The sequence below is a fragment of the Phlebotomus papatasi genome, chromosome 2 (assembly GCF_024763615.1).
Source record: "Phlebotomus papatasi isolate M1 chromosome 2, Ppap_2.1, whole genome shotgun sequence".
In the NCBI taxonomy this organism is placed as follows: Eukaryota; Metazoa; Arthropoda; class Insecta; order Diptera; family Psychodidae; genus Phlebotomus; species Phlebotomus papatasi.
Genome location: NC_077223.1, coordinates 27,384,022 through 27,409,586, shown reverse-complemented (window position 1 = coordinate 27,409,586; position 25,565 = coordinate 27,384,022). Strand labels below are relative to the sequence as shown.

The 25,565-nt window shown below is 32.9% G+C and overlaps 1 protein-coding gene across 1 annotated transcript; it reads left to right on the top strand.

Annotated features, from left to right (window-relative positions):
* The first annotated feature begins 14,142 nt into the window (after positions 1 to 14,142).
* On the top strand, positions 14,143 to 25,140 carry LOC129803304 (epoxide hydrolase 4-like). Its single transcript, XM_055849754.1, has 5 exons — positions 14,143 to 14,919; positions 18,393 to 18,491; positions 18,549 to 19,149; positions 24,623 to 24,775; positions 24,845 to 25,140. Exons 1-5 carry the CDS (start codon positions 14,665 to 14,667, stop codon positions 24,982 to 24,984), a joined length of 1,248 nt encoding a protein of 415 aa, XP_055705729.1. The 5' UTR covers positions 14,143 to 14,664; the 3' UTR covers positions 24,985 to 25,140.
* The last annotated feature ends 425 nt before the right edge of the window (positions 25,141 to 25,565 follow it).

The window sequence follows — 25,565 nt, the reverse complement described above, 5'->3', positions numbered from 1 at the left end:
TAAGATTTCTGTAGAGAAAATCTACACCTCTACAGAATATCTGCAGATAAATTCTGTAGATATTCTTACGAATTTTATTTGGGCTTGGGACAAAATTCGTCAGAATATTTCGGCAGATTTTCTGACGAATCTCTGGACGAATTTCTGTAGATATTCTGTAGATTTTTTCTACATTCCAGACTTTCCAGACAAGATGTGTCAGAAGAGATGGAAAAATTTTTCACTGAAGTTTGCAAAATTCTATAGAGTTATTCTTAGTGATATCACGGTGTTTATATAAAATAAAGAATTCTGCGACGCCGTGCTACAAGTAGAGAAAAGTGAAGTGAAAACTTTAAACAGAGTGTCGACCAAAATTTCGTGTTTTTGTATCATTCGATTGGCGATTTTTAAGAAATTAGTATTTTTGCTCGCAGTTTTTTTACGTATCTAAAATGTGTACTCGGTAATGCTTGTTAAGCAGAGCATACAATTTTCTTTATAACTTCTACAGTTTCTTCATAAATCAACAATATTTTTGTGAAGTAATGGAGGTTATGCAAATTTTCTAGGGAGAAATTCTGCCGAGAATCTGCAGATTTTCTCTGAATGTACTAGAATATACCGCTAAAATTCAAAAATCCTCCGAGTAAAATCGGCAGGTAGAGCAATGATTTGACGGGATACCATTTGAAAATTTATAAAAGACAGTAAATCTGAAAACAGGATTAACATCTTGGTTTAAAGTAAATTTTCCGCTTATGTAAGTCGTTGTGCGATTCCTTAGGCTGACTGAACATTCGATTGTCCCGTAATCCTCGATTAATTTGATGCATTCAATTCTCTTAATATAAATATTATAAAAGGACTACAAGTAAAAACAAAGAATTAAAATAAACTAGATCTCAAAATCAACACTTTCACTATTTTTCATTACTATTTCAAAAGTATTGTGAACAAAGAACACTGTTAGAAAGAAAATTTTATGTATGTTGCCTTTCGAAAACATGATTGAAATAAATCCATGATGGAAAGTTCTCTTTAAATATTGTTTTAAAAGCCATTTTCCATTCAGTGGCCTTTATTACTTTACCGCAAAGAGAGATGTCAATACTATTATAATTGACCAATTTCGTACTAAATCAACCCTCATTTACATATAATTTATGTGGATTTGGATGAGATTTTCAATAATTCTTTTTTTAATTTTATTTCCTCATTACTTTTATGACATTCACCAGTTTCCCTCTTTTCTTTGTTCCGTACATTTTTTTATTGTTCTCTTTTATTTGTCAATGTTTATTCCTTGATTTTTTGATTCACTTTCCAGTCTTTATGTATTACCGATAAATTTATTTTTTGTTCAACTTTCACATATCATTCACGCTCACCTAGGGTAATTGTCCTAATTCAAAACCATTTGCAGACGCTTTAACTTTGACAGAAGATCCAAATCCAACACATTAAGTTCATTTTTTTTCTGAAGAAAATTACAGAGATTTGGTCCTTAACTCTTCTCAAATGTTACTGTTTAGTGAAAATTCTTTAAATATAATTAAATTAAAACATTTCTTACATACAAGAAATAAACACGAGTGCAAAATGCTTCTATTGGAAATAAATTAATCCAAATGGAGACAAGGGAAATTTTCTAATTGGAGACAAACAGTGTAAGGAAACCGCGACGAAAGGCTTCCAAAATCTTGTTGAGTTGCTCTAGGATTTATTCTTATTCCTGGTCTTTTCTCCTTTCCCATCTAAAACAATAAGACAATCTCTAGAAAAAAAATCATATTTCCGGGACTTCCTATTGAAGCATTTGTACACACTTCAGAAAAACCCTTTTTGTTAACGAAATATGTAATTATTTCATTTGAAAACTTTACGTACCATTAACAGTAAAGATTAACATTTAATTTCACATAATTTTCCAGAAATATTACACAAATGTAAAAAAACGTATAAAGAAGAATCACCCTAATCAGGTGTTCCACGGATTGGCAGACGTTTTTGACGAGGATTCTTTTGGCTTCTTGGCAACCAAATCACTCTACAAGGCTTCATTGAAGCTTTTTCATCACCCTTAGGGGGAGGTGGGGCTACTTTGAGCTGTCAAACTGAAGCTGTTCCTTACAATTATTTTCTATAGATCCCCAATTATTTTGTCTATCTAAAATACCTCATGTTAAAACCCAGTTTTTATTAGAAATATGCGAAAAAATCGTACAACGATGTAGCCTAACAGCTCAAAGTAGCCCCATCTCCCCCTACATTGTGTATTTTATATTCACAAGAAAAAAACTTCCTAATTTGTCAAGCTTAATGAAACTCTCACTCTGGAAATTGTTCTTCCATAACAAAAACATCCAAGAATGCCCCTGAAGATGAGAGCTCAGCGCGCTGAGCGCAATTTTCCACGAAAATAAGTGTGTCGATCCGAGAAATAAGTGGAACAGAACGTACAGTGGACTCTCTCTCAATCGGGCATGTGATGCAAAATGTCATCCAAATTATCGATTGATTTGGGCGTCAAAGCCATTCCACAAAAACCGCTCAATTTTAAGAATCACGACAAAATAAAAGGAACTACAGCGAATTTGTTCAAATTTGCATCTATTGAAAGATCATTCTTAGAATGTAGCAAATAATTATTAAAAATAAATTTTATTTTGGGGTTCCGTTACATGTAACAGCCTTCCAATCCAGGTACACCGACGATCGCTGGTACATTTCCCTTAAATATGAGTTTCTTGAATTTCAAAAAAATTTTTCTGGATTAATCCACTTGTTGGGTTTAATTTAAAATTATAAGGTAAGGTACTCTCTAGTCGGCCGTTTAACAAGTCGGCCACTATGTGTTCTTCAAGTCGGCCGGTGGAAGTATTTATTCATATTATATAATTTTGCAATAATATTCCAGGAGTTTTATAACATCATAAGGTCAATAATTATATAAATAACACAAATGACCGAGAATACAAATGAAATTAGACACAAAACATTAAAAAAATTATTAAAAGTCAGAGGATTCAAATTTACCTTAAGCAATATTGGTCATTTTTCAGCATATTTTGATGTTCTTTATAATATTCACGACATTTTTTCACAAAGAGTTATTCGATTTATTACCTGTACAGATTACTTTAGCAGTCAAATTTTGAGTAAAACCGCAAGTTGAGAACTTTAACTAACTCACTGTGCAATAAATTTATTTTCATTATTGATAAAAATATTAATTTTCTGTCTTAAATGTGAAGGTGTGAAATTTTAAAGCCATGTTCCTCAATTCGGCCGGCTAAATAAAAGAATAAAAAGAATTTTTCTCTTACAATTTTTTGTTTTCTTAAAATTACTATTCTTTAAAGGTTTTCTTTCTTTCTTTCTCAATATCCTTTTCTAGTCCGTAAAAACGTTACGGGCTTTTAAAATTTGAAAAATGGGTGGCCGACTAGAGGAACCCCAGGTGGCCGAGTAGAGAAACGCTTATATTGAAGTGGCCGAATTGAGGAACACTCTACATTTTTAAAACATTTTAATTTTTTAATAATCTAAAATTATTTTATCTCCAAATAAAGTGTACAATCAGATGGACAAAGATCTATACTACAACTTAGGGTGAAAATTTGATCAAAACAGGCAAATTAAATGTCCTTTTACATAAGTTTTTCATAAAACCCATCCTTAAGTGGCCGACATACAGCCCCTTACCTTAAATTCACTCATGAGATCGTATTTCGGGTATTTCGCTTGAATTTTGTAAAATTAATATTTTTTGTGAACAATATGGTTAGTAATGACTTTCTGATATTTGTGGAACAATTGGCAAGCCATTTGTGATAGAAGAAAGAACGATAATTTTTAGTGATAGTATCAGCTGACAATTACGATGATAGCTTCATATTATGAGTTCATTTTTCGACAGTCACATTACATTGTACCACAATTATTAGGACAAAAGCAATCTCAGTGGTGCAATAGGCAAGACAGCTGGTTTTGGGCGGACGAGATCCCTCACTCGACTCTCAAAGTTGTGAGTTCGAGTCCCGCCCGGTGCAAACAACTGAATGTCAGAAAAATACATATTCACTGTAATAAAACGTAATATAATATACCGCCTCTGCCTACAAAACTCTGGGAGCATGGAAGAAGCATCCACACTACGGGAAAGGCGCTCCTGGGCGGTCTACACATGGACTTAGCGGATTCTTCCACCACGGAATGCAACAGCAATATAACATGATTACATTGTAACAAAGTATTCCGATACGATTAATAATTAGAACAAAGTGATCCAATACAATTGACCAGGAAATCTATGCAAGCCAGTTGGAGAGGAAACTCGACCTCGGGGCAGACCTAGGACTAGGTGGCTGAAGCAAATACAGAATCTTACCTTGGGGTGCCTTGGGGTTGGCCAAAAATATCTTTCAGAATTAGCGGAGGATCTACAAGCATTAGTTGCAAACCTGGTTGTATTAAGTTCGGGACCCCGATTGGGACAAGCAGTAGGAAATAAATGAATGAATAAAGCAATCTAACAATTCGAAGGGGTCCCGGTCAAAATCCCGAAAGCCAAAATCCGGAACGCCAAAATCCCGAGAGCCAAAATCCCGAATAGGCCAAAATTCCGAAAGCCAAAATCCCGAATTCTTAAAAGTGTCATAGCCCTTTCACGATTTTGAACATTCGGGATTTTGGTTTTCGGGATTTTGGTTTCCGGGATTTTGGCTTTCGGGATTTTGGCTTTCGGGATTTTGGCTGCCACCGATTCGAAGATAGCCGACTTCTTCTTACTGTATCTCTTGACTAAACTACTTTGGGCTATGTTTTAAGTGATTTATGAATCGGCTCAAATCGGTTGTGAACAGGTAAACGGAAATACTTTTGAGGTATAGGATCCGAGTCAAGTGTTCGACCACTTTGCAAAGCCTGTGGGATGCTTTGACCCCATATTTCAGGTTATTTCGTTTTCGCCCAAAGAATTCCAAATTTAATTTGAGACAAAGAAAACGTAAAGTTCTAAGTCGAATTCATTTATTTTTATTCAAAGTGAGGGGTGACTTTGCTACTGTTGCAAGACTCACTTATTTCTGAGTGTTCAAACAACAGAACACCTTTGATAAAAATGATCTCTTTGTGACACACTTTAAACAACAGTATTTTCAATTAAAAAACTATTTCAATTAGATTGGTATATAAATTGATTGAACATTAAAAATTTAAAATTGAATCTAAATACAAAGAAACAAATTTATATCAACTAATCTGCTATTTCCGAACAAAATTGTCCTTCTGGTGAGCGTTGTTGGTGGTTTCTTTTTTGAAGGTGTAACATTGAGTGTTACATGTAACTGCGCTAATTAGAAATATTTGAAGCGCTCGAATAGCTTGTAAAAAACTGAAATATACGTTTTGTGACTTTTTGCCTCAGTCTCCTCTATACCATAAAGCCTTAGCTTTATGTTGAGATATAAAGGATTTAACAACGAGATTTGTAATTGGATTAGCGCAGGGTATCAATTGAGAATCTTTGTATATGATGGATTTTATAATGAGTTCTTTAAAACCTCTGACATATTATTAAGCATTTTTGTTTGTGGTTTACCCAGAAAGGAAGATCATGTGATCAGGAAGTTAAAGGTGATTACTAGATTACTAGATTAGATAAAGGTGTTAAACGGTTCATTGTTTTATTCGGATACTCCAAAAGTTTCTAGTCCAAAGACAGCACTATAGAATACTAGAATGTCGATCGGCTATGGACAGTTCTTTGTCGTAATCTCGTTCAGGATGAGCAGATTCAGGAAACGGACGACGGTTAGGTGCCCTTCAGTTCAAGAGGCTATCACATAAATCTGACATATTCTAAAATTTTGAATTTTGTTTTAACTTTTTATGTTCACAAAACGAAATTCAATATACAGAATCTTGTAAGTTACAGTTCAACTTGATCCTTTAATTACATGTATATTTCTTCTAAGGGCTAGACGCTAGAACATCACACTGTACACTTCAATTGTATATTTATAAACTTACTACTTCTGCATATCCTTGTATAAGAATCGGCTTCTTTTTATCAATATTATTAGTTACTGTAATATCAACACGATATTGACCCGAAATTGCTCCTGGTGGAAATAATGATGAATCAAATATAAAATCTTTTACATAATATTCGACGCCCTTTAAAGAGAAGATTAAAATTGAGCGATAAAAAAGGTGGAAGGAGAAACCAATTTATTATAAATGACCAATTGGTGATTTGTTAATTTACCTTCTTCATTGGACATCCTCTAAAATTAGTATGATTTTTAAAAAAGTTCCAAAACAGATTTATCAGTGGAGCTGATTTCTTTCCTGCAAGATATCCACAAAAGTCCTCGGTGACATCAATTAGAAATTTACGATACATACCATTTGAAAATTTATAATAGACAATAACTCTGGGAATAGGATTAACATCATAGTTCGAAAGAACCCTTCCCTGGACGTGAGTCGTGGTACGATTCTTTAAACTGACTGAACATTCAACTACGCCATAATCCTCAATTAATTTAATGCATTCAATTCTCTTCACATAAATATTATAAAAGGACTGGAATAGAAAAACACATAATAAAAAAAATAGATATTAAGATACACACTTGTACTAGTTTTTTATTACTCCTTGAAAAGTAATATGAAAAAAGAACGCGCTCAGGAGAAAAATGTAAAGTATGGTTCGTTTGATAATCATGATTGAAATAAATCCACGGGGGGGAATTCTCTTTTATAATGCGTGCAAAGCATTCGTTTATACTCAATGAATATTTAATAGAACTATTAAAAAGTGATTAGATGGACAAATAGAAACTATTCTTTTTTATATGACCAATGCGGAAAAATGACATCAGAGGCACATACCCAGTGAGAATGGCAAGACTCCTTAAAGGATTTACATAGGGAAAACTGGGGCACCACCGAATATGGGGTAGCACCGTAACACCGAACATTGATTTTTATTTCTTCACTACTTGAACTATGACTTACCAATGTACAAGTGTTCTTATATTATCTATGAATTCATATACAGGTCTCGTTCTCTAAAGTTTAATATCTGCCCCAGTTTCCTCTACACAAATCTCACAAATTAACAAAATTTAAAATCTAAAATCCTTCCTCCTCTGAGTCGCCTTTTGGCTTTAATTTTAATCAAGGATTAAAAAGGATTCTTCAAAAAGATATTCTCCATTCTGATACTCCATTCTTAAACTGGTGGCTGATCACTTTCGGAATCAGTTATACTCAAAAAATATTCTGTCAGATCGATTGGAGGTGGTTTAGAAAATCCGAGGATTACAATAGGAGTGGTTATAAACGATCATACCTAATTGACTATCTGCATATCATACAAAAAGCATATCTCAGAAAAAATGGATAACAGTGATTTTAAATCGTATGATACCTCATACAAACGGTTAAAGCAAAGATGAAAATTCCACCTTCACATTTTTGTACTGCACTGGGGTCTATAAATAATTGTCAAAATAATAGAAATCGTAAATGAGGGATTGAGCCTAATCACAAGTAGATTTTGATTCTCCAATAGTGTCTTGGATGAAAGGTAAATGGAACTTTATTTGCACAAAAAGTCGTTGATGTTCGAAGAATTCAAGTTCAATTTCGAATTTTCATACTAAATTTTCGAACAAGGTGGGGAAAATTTATCAAATATCACACTAAAAAGCTGTCAAAAGTGTTACTCAGTGATTATGGAATGATTAAATACTGGGGAAAGAACAGTAAACGTCGTTGTTCTGCTTTTTTCCTCACAACAATGTGAATTCCAACACATTTTACCACTTGAGCACTTCGAAATTCGAACAGGATGCATCTCAGCCACCTTGCGGAATTATCAAGAAGTAAGAAAGTCTCTTTTTTTGGTCTTCAAATAGATTTTCGAATTTTTCAAGATCTACTTCTGTACGGAAAGATTCTGTGATTCCATTTGATTCCAATTGATTCTAGTGATTCTGTATGGATTCCATTTGAGATTCTATTAGAATCTGATCAGTGATTCCATGGATTCCATGGATTCCATGGATTCTACACGCAGAGAAATTATGCTCTAGATTCAATCGCAAAATGGGATAATTTTGGGATTGAAAAGGCTCCAATACCATTTTGCGATTGAATTCAATCCCATTTTGTGATTGAATTTTAGAGCATATTGTGATTGATTTTATCCCATTTTTGCGATAGATTTTTCGAAAATATTGTGATAGATTTGATCGCATTTTGGGATTGATTCTATCCCATAATGTGATAAAAACAATCCCAAAATGCGATAAAAACAATCCCAAAATGCGATAAAAACAATCGCATTGTGGGATGGATTCAATCCCATAATGTGATAAAAACAATCCCAAAATGCGATAAAAACAATTCCAAAATGCGATAAAAATAATCGCATTGTGGGATGGATTCAATCCCATAATGTGATAAAAACAATCCCAAAATGCGATAAAAACAATCGCATTGTAGGATAGATTCAATCACATTGTGGAATAAAAACAATCCCATAATGCGATAAAAAGTAACCCTAAAATGCAATACAAACAATCACATTGTGGGATAGATTCAATCGCATTGTGGGATAAATTCAATCGCACTGGTTTCTAAAATTCCATCTCATTATCGCATTATCAGATTGCTTTCTTCCCACAATGTGATTGAATCTATCCCGCATTGTGCAACAATCCCATAATGCGATAAAAACTAACCCAAAATGCGGTAAAACAATCCTAAAATGCGTTAACACCAATCGCACTGTGGGATAGATTCAATCACATTGTGGGATAGATTCAATCACATTGTGGGATAAAAACAATCCCATAATGCGATAAAAAGTGACCCAAAATGCGATAAAAACAATCCCAAAATGCGATAAAAACAATCCTAATATGCGATAAAATCAATCGCATTGTGGGATAGGTTCAATCCCATAATGCGATGAAAACAATCCCAAAATGCGATAAAAATAATCGCATTGTGGGATAGATTCAATCACATTGTGGGACAGATTCAATCCCATGATGTGATAAAAACAATCCCAAAATGCGATGAAAACAATCCCAAAATGCGATAAAAATAATCGCACTGTGGGATAGATTCAATCACATTGTGGGATAGATTCAATCACATTGTGGGATAAAAACAATCCCATAATGCGATAAAAAGTGACCCAAAATGCGATAAAAACAATCCCAAAATGCGATAAAAACAATCCTAATATGCGATAAAATCAATCGCATTGTGGGATAGGTTCAATCCCATAATGCGATGAAAACAATCCCAAAATGCGATAAAAATAATCGCATTGTGGGATAGATTCAATCACATTGTGGGACAGATTCAATCCCATGATGTGATAAAAACAATCCCAAAATGCGATGAAAACAATCCCAAAATGCGATAAAAATAATCGCATTGTGGTATAGACTCAATTACATTGTGAGATAGATTTAATCCCATAATGTGATAAAAACAATCCCAAAATGTGATAAAAATAATCCCAAAATGCGATAAAAACAATCGTATTGTGGGATAGATTCAATCCCATAATGTGATAAAAACAATCCCAAGATGCGATAAAAACAATCGCATTGTGGGATAAATTTAATCACATTGTGGGATAGATTCAATCACATTGTGGGATAAAAACAATCCCATAATGCGATAAAAAGTAACCCTAAAATGCGATAAAAACAATCGCATTGTGGGATGGATTCAATCACATTGTGGGATATATTCAATCCCATAATGTGATAAAAACAATCCCAAAATGTGATAAAAATAATCCCAAAATGCGATAAAAACAATCGCATTGTGGGATAAATTCAATCACATTGTGGGATAAGTTCAATCGCATTGTGCGATGAAGTCAATCTCAAGATGGGATGAAAACAATCCCATTTGTTCCTAAATTGTAGATTTCCAAAAATCAATCACATTATGGGATAAATTCAATCGCACTGGTTTCTAAAATTCCATCTCAAAATGCGATGAAAACAATCCCATTTGTTCCTAAAATGTGGATTTCTAAAAATCAATCACATTAGGGGATAAAATCAATCACATTGTTTCTAAAATTCAATCCCATTTCTCCTGGATTCAAGAAATTTTAGGATATTTTTGAGATAAAAATCGTGGGATTGAAACAATCCCATGGGGATTGAATCTGGATACTTGGAAATTTCTCTGCGTGTAGCGGAAAAATGTGTCGGTCTTCCATACTTGAGTAACTCCTTGCAATAAAGCAACTCTAAAACTAATAGATTAAATTTCGATAAAGTATATTTCTAACGAATTTAAAACAGAATTCGAACTTTCAGCGAAGTTGGATCACTGTGTCATCTATCAAAGTACTAAAAATAAAAATATTCTCATGTCTTTAAAGAAATTACTATAATCATTTTTATGGATCAAAATTTTTAGATTTATTTTTAGTGAATTTATCAATTTCATTATCAAAACGAAGTGTAAAATGTGATGAATTTATAAGAGTTCGGTGCCCTGAGTGACTAGAATTTTTTATCATGTTTTTTTTTTGTATATAAATGTTGGTGATTCTGCATAGCTTATCATCATACTATCTTCTAATGGTATTTTAATGACTTTTATTCTTAAAATATTAATGTGTCTCAGATTTAAAATGATAAAGAATTATTTAAAAAAAAATAGAAGTAGGGGGAGGCTTTGATGTTTCGCACATACGCTACCATCGGACACTTCGAATTTCTCCGGTATTACTTTATAACTTTCACTGATGGCTATATATTTTAGTAGCTAGTCTTAAATCACACCTTTCCTGAAAAAATTGGGAGTCTAATCCTTTTCCCCTAGTTTTAGGAAACAAAAATTAAAAACAGGTCCAAAACTGTAATTTTGCTGTGCAATATTTCATACGATTGTGCACAATTAATATCACTTTTCTGAAAAACTACTATCACACAGGGTAGAAGGGTTATTAGGAATCAGATTTAAGTAAAAATCTTTTAGGCTGAACAGGCACTTTTTGTGGGTGGAACAAAATTCACAAACTTGACTCAGATTCATCGATCGCACATAGAAGACATGGCTTCTCTCACATTTTCCAAGAAACTTCATTTTAGATGCGATCCCTCATATTCACATCTATTGTAATCTACCGATTTGATCCACCACTAAAAAGGAAAACTTAAAAATCGTAAAGTTGATAAACAAGAAGTAATTTGACTCAAATAGGTTGCAGTTGAGTAATTATTAAGCAATTTTGCATTTCTTTGATATAAAAATATTTTTCAAGCTTGCACAAACTGAATGTGCAATGAAAGAATCACATCTACAATAAGCTCACACAGTTTACAACTGGTTTTTGACAATCTTTGACATAACCTCACTATTGTGTTGTTTTTCATGTCAAAGAAAAGAAATTGTCCGTAAGAAGATGTTTTGTGAAAATTTTAGCTTGTTCACCTGCTGAAGCTCAATATCTGTGCTAAATCCCGATTCCTGCAGCTGCAGGAACAGGGAAATCTTCAATGATGCGCATTCAAAGGTTTTTGTGCATATCCGGCTCCGTGGAGGAATGGTGGAATCTTGTGTGGTCTTCTCGCTTGCAAAGTTTTAGTCAATTTTTAGCTTTAAAAACTTATTGATTCGTGTAAATTTGGTGATATTTGGACTTTTCAAGAAAGTATTCATCAGATTTAACCGTTTCCGGAGTGAAATTCTCGTAGAATCAAGCAAAAAAATGGTTTTTAATGTCAATAAAACATCTCTCATAAAAGTTCCAAAAAAGTGATATTAAAATGTTTTATTCCTTATAAAAATGGTTTAATCAAGTAGATTAGAGTTCCCTTTAAACAATGATGTGCAACTTTTAGTGTCCGGTGCAAAATTTACGGTGAAAATGGGGTGTTCAATGATGGCGTGAATCGTGTGCGATAATAGAAACTTGATTCATCTATCGGACAAATCGCCATTCAATTTTCATTTTCCTCTGGAGGAAAATCTAAGGATTTCCTGGGATTTTGTTTGGTGGGATTATGAACCTTATAAGTAAGACATTTTTTTGGCATAGTTGGAGAATCCATACGGTTTGCATGGTAATCAGAAAAAATCACTGAACTTGAACATCATTTTTGTGTGCGAAAGTTCAAAGCCTCCCCCTACTATATTATATTTTCTTAATTTAAATTAAATTGATATATCGACTTATTCTTAATGGGGTCTTAATTGGTTCAAGCTTTGTCGATCTGAAATTATTATTATTGGACAAAAATGGCTTTTTCATGATTTTTTCTGGACAAAAAAGCATTTACTTTAGCTAAACGGACTAAACGCTATAAATCCAACAAAACTAACAGCGCCCACTATCTTAATCGGATAACTGAGGGACAAAAAATAATAGATATCCGCTTTGATAGTTGGATAATATTTTTGAATTTGTTCAACGTTTCAAAATTAAATATTAACATAGGATCATTTTTTGAATAATTATAGAATAAAAATTTTAAAGAAAGATGAATTTAAAAGATATTAAATACACTCATCTCTTTGTTTTTCGTCTCAGTTAGTTTTTTTTAATCTAGTCAACGGTTTTCCTTTTTCGTGCTGTGTTGATTTTTTATCTATTCATACTTGAAATAGGAGGAAAAATTTTTGGCTGGAAGATTTTACGATCGGCTGCCTACCGGACACCAAGTTGGTAACTCATCTTACTCGAGCTGGGATTGCCGCCATTGGCCTTAATGAGGTTCATTTGCCGCCAATCCTACCCTCATTTTCTATCACAATTATGTTTCACTTTACTTAAGAAACTTTGATAAAATTACTATATGTAATTATTATTTGTTTTTGAGCATGGAAATTCTTGATACTTGAGTGCCTATATCTCCGATTCTGGCTGAACTGATGTATTTCTTAATATGGGAACATTTGTTATCCTTTAGATTCCCGATAATTCTTTGGACAGATGGAGTTCGTGAAACTGACACCAGAGGCGCTGTAGTCTCATATATGTCAGAAAACATGGAAAAATCGAACTTTTTAGCAACTTTAATCAAAAATATCTCGAAAACTAAGACTGTCCCTAACAATCTGTTTTATGGGTTTGATAGAGGATTTTATTATCTACATTTTCGTCCATGTGCAACTTTTCCCTCAGATTATTTTTTAACCTCGAAATTGAGGATTAAACGAAAATCGAGCACTTAGCCAACCTTCACAATTTCGTGTGTTAATATTTTTTTTCCTACCGACTAGGCAAGACATGTCCTTATTATAATATTTAATCCTTAAATATCGATAATATGATGATTTTTATATGCTATTTTAATTACTAAGATGTTATTTTATTACTTGGAAATTTGTATAAAGCTTTAACTTATGTGATATATGAAGTAACACAAGTTCAATGGGTAACAGACCAGATGAACGTACTACGAATAATTGTGTCCACCGCAAACGCAGTTTTTCTATAAAGGTCCCCGAAAATCAGGTCTCAATGACTGAATGTTTTATTAAACATTTTTACATGAAAATTTTATAAAATATTGTTCAATTGTACCATTTTCATATTACTTAAGAGGTTTTTGTTAAAAAAAAAATTTTAATAAAGAAAATGAGAAAATAGGTTTACTTTTTAGTCTTTGAGACCCACGTATTCAGTCTTGATTGTCGATGACCTAATAAAATTTCTGATTTTTTCCCCTTTTTTCTATTTAGGGTAAAGTGATATAATTTGGAATTAGTGTTACAAGTTAGACAATTCACCGGTACAAGTTGGACATGGCTTTTTTCTTGATAAATACAGTAGAAAATTTGTTTTTAAACACAAGAAACCAAATTATAAAACTAAAGCATTAAAAATAAACAAATAAAAATGAAGTACTAAATTTATCAAGAAAAAAGCCCTGTCCAAATTGTACCACTGTCCAACTTGTACCACTTTACCCTAAGTGATTGTTCTATATTTGTTTCGTTTTATAAAATTTATTAGCCCAATTGCACTACAGTTTTTATTGATATCTATCTTTCAAGTTTTAATCATCTTATCAAGACGCTAAGAATTGCACGGGATCTCAGTGAAACGAAACTGTACTTCGAAAAGCATTGTTGATGAATAAATTTATCTATCTATCTAAGTGGTCGTAGACCAAAAGAAAATCCAATTTTTCTCTGTTGATTAAATCTACTCGAAATTGTATATAATCAGTCTCTGGAATATTGCATAATTGTTTTGTCATCGTCTCAATTTTACGTATGATTCAGTTCCAAGTCCACGAGGTTAAAATAATAATGTTTTTCGTGATAAATTTCCCTCATTCGAAAATTTTCTCTGGGAGCGATAGACATTGTGACCTTTCGGAGTGCATCGTATGGTCTTTCTTCTGGACGTCTCGTCATCGATATTTTTTTTTGCTAGGAGATATACTGGCGCTCACCCGTTTTTTGTGCCTTATCACAACCTTATCATTGTCAGTGGGGCTCAGAGAGTTACCGATAAATCTCTCTCATTCAGTTCTCGTGCAACACTCAGCGATATTGTGCCACTTCTGTAGGGAAACCTAAGTAGAGTTTTTCGTGATGTTAGTGTAAATTTTCTTTATTGTTCAGCATTTTCCGGAGTGTTTTCTCGTGTGTGGAGCACGTGGTGTTAAAATGCAATTCGATCAAATTGATGAGTCCAACTATAAACTTGTGGAAGTTGTGTCAAAGTGGGATATTTTAGTTTGCTACATAAGTGGAATTTTTCTTGGTATCTGGGTGACCATTAAATGGTTAATTCACTATCTCTGGACCCTCGTGAATCCCAGATCATCGGGAAGATCACCGAAGAATTGGTGTGTTCCTGAGAAACCACCCTCATATCTCGTGGACAGTAATTTTGGGCGGCATTCATACGTGAAGCTAAATGTGAGTGAAGATAAGTATTGAAGATCAAGGTTGTTTTGCTCAGAGTGCAGATCTATCCCCAGTCATAAACGATTACCGAAAAAAACACATTCACCTATATTGACCTTCTTCTCACGCGACAGTGATAGTACTAAGTAAAAAAAAAGAATTGTTTATTGGATAACTAAGGGAACGCATGTGATAGAGAAAGTGTACACCACACGTTGGGAGTGCTTCTGATCAACAAAGTTCAGAGTTGGTTCGGAAAATCAATTTAAATTTAAGAAATTTCAGAAAATTATGATTAGATTCTAAAATAATTTCCGATGTGTAATTATCGTAATGAAAAAAGGCAAGTGTTTTTATTCGTATCGAAACATTATTGTATTAATTGAATCATTAGTACAATCTCATGTTGGATGAATGTGCTCAGTTCATCGGTGATCATAAACGGGCGCCTGCCCAAAGTTTGGATGCTTGTTGGAAGACGGTGCAGTTTCATATGTTTTATCACATTTAAAGATGTTGCTTTTCAGTAATTCAGATCTTAGATGTGATATTAAACTTCTTTAAGTCAAACCAATTAATTTTAAGATAATTCATAGGTTCTAATATTGCACTTCCGCTATTTTGGTAGGACTTTTAACATATGGATATTTTGGGCACTAAATGGGTCAAGTGGTAGAGCACTCGCTCTATGATGCAAGTGTCCTGGGTTCGAATCCCCTTTAGGTCACCAGGAATTTTTCTGGCGGTAAAGGTGTTCGAATTGCATCCAGTGATCTTCATTGCACTTGACTTCACGGGCATGGGACTGACAATCTTATCTCGTATAAGAAAAAAATAATAATGCATGTCTAGAAATCCCCTTGCGGGAAGGCCTTGTTCCTCCATGGAATGTTGTGCCAGCATTATTATTATTATTATTATATTTTAAGATAGAAGCCCTCAAACAATTAATGATAATTTTTCGTACAAATAATATCAAAGAGTTACTCATTCCGGGAAACTGGAACTAATCTGCGGCCAGGGAACCCATGGGAAATCCGGGGTACTCACGAGGAACTTGGGGAACCTGGGGAACCCACGCAAAACTCAGGGAACTTACGAGGAACGCGGGAAATCCACATACTTTTTAGGGTCCTATCGGGGAACTCGAAGAACTTTCAGGGAACCAGGGAACATTTTTGAAACATTTTTCAGAGAACTCTCAGGAAATCCAGGGCACCCATATATTTTTTTAAAGAACTCATGGATTCCCCATATTTTACTGCTCGAACTCCACGGAGAGAGCAGTATATATAATCCCTCGATTTTGAGTTATATACATATATATAAATTTCGACTCCTTACCCCCCAAGGGGTCGTAATTTGGTAGAATTTTGGAAATTTGAAGTTTCGAGTTTTTTGGCGTCACGCTGTTTGTCCGTCCTACTGTCGCCGGCTCTAGAGGCCAAACGGTAAGAGATAGAGACTTGGGACCTTTGGAGGATCCCCATAAGTCGACCCAAAGATCGGTAACATGTCCCTCATTTTCCCCCACCCCCTCCTCTTCCCGTCCAAAACCAGTTTTTGTGATTGCTCGAAAACGCGTCGTGCGAGGTTTTTCATTTTTAGATATGTTTTAGAGATTACCCAGACGGACATTTCGTTCTTAGACGAAAATACCGTTGAATCATTCCTAATAACGGTTTTTCAAGGTCAGAGGATAAAAAGAGACTGGAGAGCGCATTTATCAAGTAAATTCCCTGGTGGTCATATTTTGGGCTCGTTGGAAATGCATTGGAATTTACTATAAAACTGAACCGGTTCTAATCGATTTTGAACCGGTAATGAACCGATTAATATCCGATAACTAATTTTTATCTGAAAATTAATTCTATTACTTTTAAAACTATTCTGGGGATCTTTTGAGTGATGAATCGTTTTAAATCGTTGAAAACCGGTAAATGATGTGAAAATGCTTTTGAGTTATAGCATCTAAATCGCGAGTTCGAGCATTTCGCAATGCCTGGGACGCTTTGCCACCCGTTTTTTTTTTTCAGGGAACCCTGGGAACTTATACATCTTTCTGCGAACTTATGGGGAACTCAAGGACTCATTATTTTTTCGGGGAACCGGGAACTAAGAAACATAATATTAATATAACATAAGTCCGATAATGATAATAAGAAGATAATTAAGAACAAAAATCTTTTTTTAATACAAATTTATTAAGAATATGTTCTTGAAATAATTTAATCAATGTGTCGCATTTGAGGAAAATTTGAATCAAATTCAAATACATTTTAAGTTCCACATGAAAAATGTAGTCAAGGGGTTATTAATAAGTAATTAGAGTGGACTTTTAAGAATGGATGTGGATTTTTAAGAAAATATTAAAAACGCTACTTATCAAGCAAACAAGGGTTAGATAATTTAAAATCACTTAAAATTTGCTGTACAAATTTGAAATAAAATCGAATTTTGAAAGTTTATAAAATTCTCTATATAATTCTGTAATAATTGAAAAATCAAGATAACCTCAAAAAGCCACTAAAATCGCGGAAGTGCGATATAAAGAATAATAAAACTCAAAACTACCTTAAAGAATGCACGAACTTGTGACTTCGTTTATATGCCCCGAAGTAAATTAATAAATTTTTGTAACCATACAACCTATAGAGTTATATACATGAGTTTACGTTTAATAGTTTCGTTATCATAAACTCAAATATTTTGATTAATTATTTACAAAGATTCATATTACAATTGATGTTGATATAAATTCGTTTATATTATTGACATTACACTATATTTATAATAATTCATTACTTAATAAAAATTGGACTATCGTATGTCAGCGTCTTGCATCAAAGAGGATTCTGAGTTGATGATAAAACTCCGAATACAAAATATGATAAATTACTAAATATCCTAAAACGTATAAATAAGATTAAAAATTTTCAAAATCAGAATTCAACATATGTATCAATATTAACCTAAATAAAGAATTCAAAAATGAAATATTTTTCAAAGTTTTATTTCAATTCAATTTTATAAAATTATATGAAGTCATTAGTCAAAATAATAACTTTTTTAGTAGATATGGGGCTAACGGGGCTAACGTATTATTTTGGTTATATAGCAATTTTAATATTATTCTTTTCATAGAGTTATAGGAGAAATCAAACAGTCTGTTTTTAGATTCTAAATTCTAATTAAATTACAATCTTCACCAAATTGAAGGATGTGAAACTTCTTTTTATAAAAATACATCATATCGCGTAAAGGTAATGCTGTCAAGAATGTGTCAAGAAATATTAACTGAATTACATAAAAAGTATTTGAGAATACTCAGATTTTCATGGAAATGCAAATGTATGTATAACATAGTAACAGTTTCGCATTTCCTTGTACATCAACTAAAGTGACTGTTTTACCTTGAACCTTTCCTTCAAAAAGATATCCCTATGAAGTAATAACTAAAGTTATCTTTTTTCTACGCCATTTAGAGAACAAAATTTCATTATGTTGAGGCTGGAAATGTAACAGATCCTGTAATCGTGCTACTTCATGGATTCCCAGATTGTTGGATTGGATGGCGAGATCAGGTAATAGAGGCATTGCAGATTAAAATTTTCCAATGAATAACATTTCTGCCATTGCAGATAAAGGAACTTTCCCGCTTCTTTCGAGTCATAGCGCTGGATCTGAAAGGTTTCAATGACTCGGACAAGCCAATTTGGCGCCGGGAATATCGGATTGAGAAAGTGTGCCGAGAACTTGTGGACTTTATTCACAGCTTGAATGTGAACTCTGTGACACTGATGGGGCATGATTTGGGCGGAATTCTGGGATGGATTCTGGCTCATACAAATCCTCGGGTGATAAATCGTCTTATCTGTGTGTCAGCACCTCATCCAAACCTTATTTGGTCCAATTTGGACAGTTCCAAGGTACCTATCAACAGTGCATGGCTCAAGTTCATCCAATTGCCCTATCTTCCTGAAGTGGAACACGTGAGACCCGATTCGAATTTTCTGGAGAAGAATTTCACTCACGTGGACAATTCCCGCCCAAAATCCAAATACAACAATCTTCAACCAATCAATGGATCTGCTAACGATAAGGGGCATATTCTTGATGCTTATCGATACATTTTCAGTCGAAACGAGGACTGGAATGGGCCCCTGAATTACTTCAGAAACCTTCCTTTCTATCGGATCAGAGAGGGCTCTTTCATTTCATGTCCTTGTCTCATTGTTACAGGTATGTGTCTTTGATTCTAGAATGTGCTTTTGAACTTTTATGTGACTTAAATTATTACATGTCGTAATATTTTACTAAACGATTCTTTTATAACTTTACCTTCTGATAGTATTCGGAAAATTAATTTTTCCACGTTTTAGCTTAATAATTTCATTTTTTTTTATTTGAGGAAATTAGGGATAATGTGGTTACAAGAAAATATATTTTTAAATTAAATAAATTAAGATTAAAATTTTAATTTTCTGTAACAACAAAATATTATATGACATCTTGTGATTTTCAGTTTACTAAAAAGTTTTAGCAGAACAAAACAGAAAAGTTTAGCACATGTTGTCAGTTAAATCGACTTATGCCGTATAATTCTAATGCATATTTTTTGAAATGTAAATTGTAATTTTGTTTATTAAACTCATTTGATAAAAAATAAATTTCCAAACCCAAATAAAAAATATTATATTTAAAAATAAAATTATCGAATTTGTTCTAAATTATTAATAAAAATTTATCAGTGATTGTCGTTACTTTTATTTATGGTGATTATTACGAAAAAAATTCATGCAAAATTATTTGCTATTATCATTTTTGCCGTAAAATCTTTAGTTGTTTTGCTTGGCTTGGAATTTACAAACAGTATATTTCAAATATGAAAGATAGTGTGGATATTGTGATAGTAAATAATTTCATTCAAATTCAACTACTTTTAAGAAAAGATACGTACTAGGTGAGACTACATTGAGCCGGGGCTACATTGAAAACGCATTTTTTCACATATTTCTAAAGGAAATTAAATTTTAACGTTAATATAATTTATATAGACAAAACAATTTTGAATCTAAATTAATTTATTACTTAATCAATATTGCCCCACCTCCCCCTGCCTTTTTGTCAATAATTCAAAACAAAATTTATTCAATAGAACTTACAAAATAGAAAGTCGGAAAATTATGGGTAGGGGAAAGTGCCCATGCTTTGCATGGTCCCAAGTCCCAAGCTTCATAATGACTAAATTTTTTCTATGTTTTTCAGTAAATGTGGCTAATCGCACCGATATTTTAAAAACTAGCGGACAGTGTTCTGTTTTTAAAATGTATTGCGGAGTCATATTTATTCAGAAACATAGAGAAAATTTAGTCATTATGTAGCTTGGGACCGTGAAAATCATGAATACTTTCCCCTATAGTCAATCAGACCAAATTTGTTAAATGAAAACGCTTATCATCAGTAAAAGAATTCTATTTAATATTTTGTAATTTTGGAAAATTGTCGAAATTTCCAAAATCTGCATAGGTACATTGAAGTTGCGGCTTTATAAATGATGGAAGTTATTATACAATCATACTATGTACCTTATTACAGAAAATCTCTACGTCTTAGTATTTAAATTGTTTTCTAGATATTTGTAATTGAAAATTTCGTCTCATGAAAAGTTGGCAAAACGCAGTTACGGCAAATGCTGATTTAACTGACTATTTGTTACGATGAACATAATCAAACGATAAAAATAATTATTTTAAAATTGAATCGACATCCTGATGTGAAAATCGTCTAACTTTTTCGGTCGAAAACGGATAAACGAGAATATACATTACACATCATTTTTTGATATCCATATCATCGCTTGCACCAGTAATTGTTGTAACTCACTATCGCTTAATTAGCAATTTTTGCAACAATATGGTAAAATACAAACTATACAAGAATTGCTGATTACGTGATGAATAAGTTAGATAAGTTACAACAATTTCTGATCTAAGCCACGATATGAATAAGGATGACTATGACATATTGTATGGATTTTTTGGATCTGTCTAACGCTTGAAAGATATCTGGATGTCGTAGCATAGTCCTTTATTGTTATGCTATATATAATAACCTCAGTTCAATCAATAAATTGTTTATGACTTATCATTTATTTCCTCTGATTTATGGGAACATTTTGACCATTCATTTTATTCAAATCCACAACTATTGCAGTCGAATCAGAGGTCTTATCGCCTAATGCCCTAGACACACTTACGACTAAAGTCCAGAGACGACTAATTTTTTTAATAGCAAAGTTATGCCCTAGACACATTTACGACTTAAGCCGAGAGACGACTTAGTGGAAAATGATGGAAATTAAGTTAAACCATCATTGCGAATATAATTGAGCTAAACCGTCTCTCGGCTAATCCTCAGGTCTGTCAAGGCTCTAAGTTCCTGACCTATAAACGAGGCTTAGTATTCACTGGTATCTACAAAATATAGCTCTTGTGGGTTTAATGCAGATATTTATATTGCCATGTACATATACTCTACTTAAAATGAAACAATTTATAAATTTATATCTCAGCTGATGTGCAATAATTATTGTTAATTACAATTAGTTGTGAGGTGGAAGCTATCTCGCGACTTAAGCGAATTTAGGCGATTCTAGTGAATAATTCTTGTTGTTATACGTGAATAATTGTGTAGTAGAAAGTAGTTTCATTTTCAAAGGAGTTTTAGTGCATTCAGTATCTGCATAAAAACCCAAGAAAGTTATGTTTTATGAGTGCCAGTAAATGTTAAGCCTCGTTTGTAGTGTGTCAGGAACTGACTTGGCTATGAGCAAGCTTAGTTGTCTCTGGACTTTAGTCGTAAGTGGTCCTACCTTACTAATTACATCACAAGACCCCCTATCAATAAATTTATTATTATCCACATATCGAAAAGTTGTGTATCACTGCATGTGTTACAGATCTTAGATGCCAAATGAACAGAGATATTGATTTCTGATTTTCGATGACCACCAATAAATTTATATTATCTACTCAGAAAAAAAAGTTTGTAGAAAAAGAATTAGAGATTTGTCGTTTTCGTATAAATGAAAATTATTTTTTACATATAAATATAATGGAGGTAGAATATGGTTTCAATACAAACATTTGTAAAAAAGTTCGTAGTTGTACAGCCAAATTTTTAATTTGACATCATTACAAACCAGGTTTGTGCAGCTACCAACTTTGGAGTTTAAGGTTTGCAGGTCACCTATTTTGCAAATCTTTAACTCCAAAACAAATTTATTTGTAAAGAGCTGTGACTATGGAAATATTTTTTTTTTGATATTTTACTAAAAATTAAAAAACTAAAGAATTCACTTGAAAACTTCGAAAAGGTTGAATTTGATTATTATTATTATTAATTATTATTTTCAATATAGGGGGAAGTGGGGCACCTTTGAAATTGAGATTTTTCACCTATTTTTAAATAAAATTGAGCCTTATCGTGATATAATTTAGTTTCTCAATCTGTTTGTGCAGCTAAATTATATCACGATAAGACCGTCTTCAGACTAGAGGTTTAGTCTAGTTTTCGAAGGTCTCAAAATCCTAAATAGCAACCAATTTAATTTGTTCTTCTGATTCAAATACATTACTTTCCCTTAATAATCCATATCTAAGTCAAAATTTTCCAAAAATTTTCGACTAATAAGAAATTATAGAAGTTAAGGTTTATGCCTAAGCCTTAGGTCTAAAGTCCGTATAAGGCTCAATTTTATTTAAAAATAGGTGAAAAATCCCAATTTCAAAGGTGCCCCACTTTCAAAGGTGCCCAACTTCCTCCTACTATCGATTCAAATTCCAAAAGAAAATTAAAAAAATGAAATTTTTATAATTTACAGCCCTTTACCTCCAAAGTAACGTTACAAATTTACCTACAAGTTTACAAATCTTCTAATTCGTCTATCAAAGGAATGCCTGATCTTAAAACTTATCTATACTAAACCGATGCTATTGGACCTAATTCACATAATAGGCAGATAATAGCTTCATTCGCAAAGTTTTAGATATGTTTAAGCTTAACCTAAAAATTCAGGATTTTATTTTCTGTAAGGATTTTATGCTCTCTTAATCTGTTCTACAGGAATTGTTTTTAATCATTTTAATAATAATTAATTAAGCCGTGGTAAAAGTTGAGACTGATATTTGAATTCTATATCAATGTATCAAATTCTAACCTCGGAAACAAGGCTATTTAGTAAAAGAATTTTTTTAAAATTTTTTTTGTTGTTCTCTGAAAAAAAAAATTTACTTCGAGGTTATGTCACATTCTCAAATTCGAGAATAAATTAGAACATTAATAATAATAATAATAATAATAATGGTGGCACAACGTTCCATAGAGAGGCCTTCCCACAAGGGGAGTTCGGGACATCCATTATTATTTTTTGTTATACAGGGATGGGATTGTCAGTCACATGCCCCGTTGAATTAAGTGCAGTGAAGCTCACTGGATGCAATCCGAACACCTTTAACGCCAGAAAAATTCCTAGTGGCCTAAAGGGGATTTGAACCCGGGACACTTGCATCATAGAACGAGTTGACCACTTGACCCATTCGGTGCCCAATTAGAACATTAGGTCCATTAATTTTCTTTAAATTTAAATAAATAAATTTGAATTGAAATCTTTAAAAACATTCTGAAGTTAAGACTTAACGCTACTTTTAATGCAGTTTATAATTCAAGAAGGCGTTTGAATTGCCAAAATTAGCACGGGAAAAATTTGTTTATTTATAATATTAATATAAACTGGGTGAATTATTAAATTTTATAAATCGCCAAGCAAATAGAGGAAAGTAGCCTGACTTTGAATGGGCTAGCCTTTGATTTTAATTTTTCTCTTATTTTCCAAAACAGAAATTCTATTTTATTAATCGAAGTTAATAGAAAATAGTAAATAGTAATAATAATTAATAGTATCTAAAGAGTTTATACCATAACGGTATGACCCACACGAACATAGCGTGAACATCGAGGTGAGATATTCGCTGATTGCTCGGCTAGTCACTCAGTACATGACGAGCGCCAAGGCAGTGAAGTAGTGTCTGAGGGTCGTCCTCAGGTGTTCGCACCACATAAGCCTCGATCTCTCTGATTTCGCTTAATATAACCATTAGCTAGAATAGAATTTTTGATTAGGGAAATAAGAGAAAAATTGAAATCAAAGGCAGGCTCATTAAGGCAAGCCACTTTTCCCTACTGAGAGAAATTCGAAAAAGTTAAAATAACATTCCGGAAATGTTAATTTAACCCTGCATTACTGATCCGAAATCGGTGTAAATATTACCCTTTTTAGGTGTATTATGGGTTAAAGTTACCCTTCTTTGATGTTGATTTTACTCTCAAAAGGTGTAAAATTAACATTAAAAAATGTTGATATATTTTTACACCCGAAAAGTGTTAAAGTTATGACGAAAAAATGTTAATCGTAGCCTCTTTTTTTCTCAGTGTATGTATATAATTATATACATATTATCTTGGTAAATTCTATTGATTCTATTTCTGAAAGTTCAGATCCCGTTCTTTTTTTATTTTTTTCTACTTAAAACTTCTGGATAGTACATTATTTTTATGAAAGTAAGGATGATCGTAATCTATACTATACCTATTGTAAATATTTTATTTTTACTATGTAATAAGCTATGTTGCCTTTACATTTGGATCATTCTAGGAAACTCAGATCCTCTGTTTCGGCTGGAATCCTTGATCAAAAGCACTGATTACTGTGAGAATTTCGTGGTTAAAATCATCGAAGGTGCAGCCCATTGGCCTCACCAAGAGACACCACTTGAGTTTAATAGGATCATCCTCAAATTTCTCGTTGGTGAGTATTCCTGACACTTTCTGCAGCATTTCAAGATTACTCAAAGAAGAATTCTTGTGGTTGTCTTAGGATCTCGAGCCAGTCAGACTCTTGAAAAGACGGAGAAGGTGAACAACAAGGGCTTGGTGGGATTTATGCTGGGTGCAGTGTCCAATAGTGTCAACAAAATTCACAATTCTGTCCATTTGAGAGCAACTGAAGCTTTCTAATTTCTTTTTGCTGTCCTTTATCTCTTTTTCAATGTCCGTCGGGAAATTTATGGGAAATAACGTTTTGTTTTTCCAATCTTTGCATTATGATATTAGCTGAGTAATCATGATATTCTCTACCATTTTTTTTAATAATAAATATATTTTTAAATAAAACTCTTTTAATTCTCAATGAAATTTCACATAACGTTTAGTCATCAAATGATTGAAACTTTAAAAGTTTATTTTTTGTAAATTGAATTGGAAAATTTTGCAATTTCTGAAATTGCAGTGAAGGGAAAATTTATCATTAGTTTTAGAAATTTCCAGTCAAATTTTGTGTCTTTTCCGTCGGAAACTTCGTGGTATGAAAAGAGACTCCGTTGAAAATGTTCAATCCCTCTCAATGAACAATTTTGCCTTATGGTGCAATAGTTTGAATACATTATGGAGGTTTTGGGAGGATTGAAATGCCCTGGGAAATGCTGGGTGCATTCATCAACTGTCTATATCTTGCACTTATCATCAAAATTCTATTCATCAAATCTCCAAATTGCTACCGAGTTGAAAATATATTCTCAAGCATGAAATGTGCTCTATGA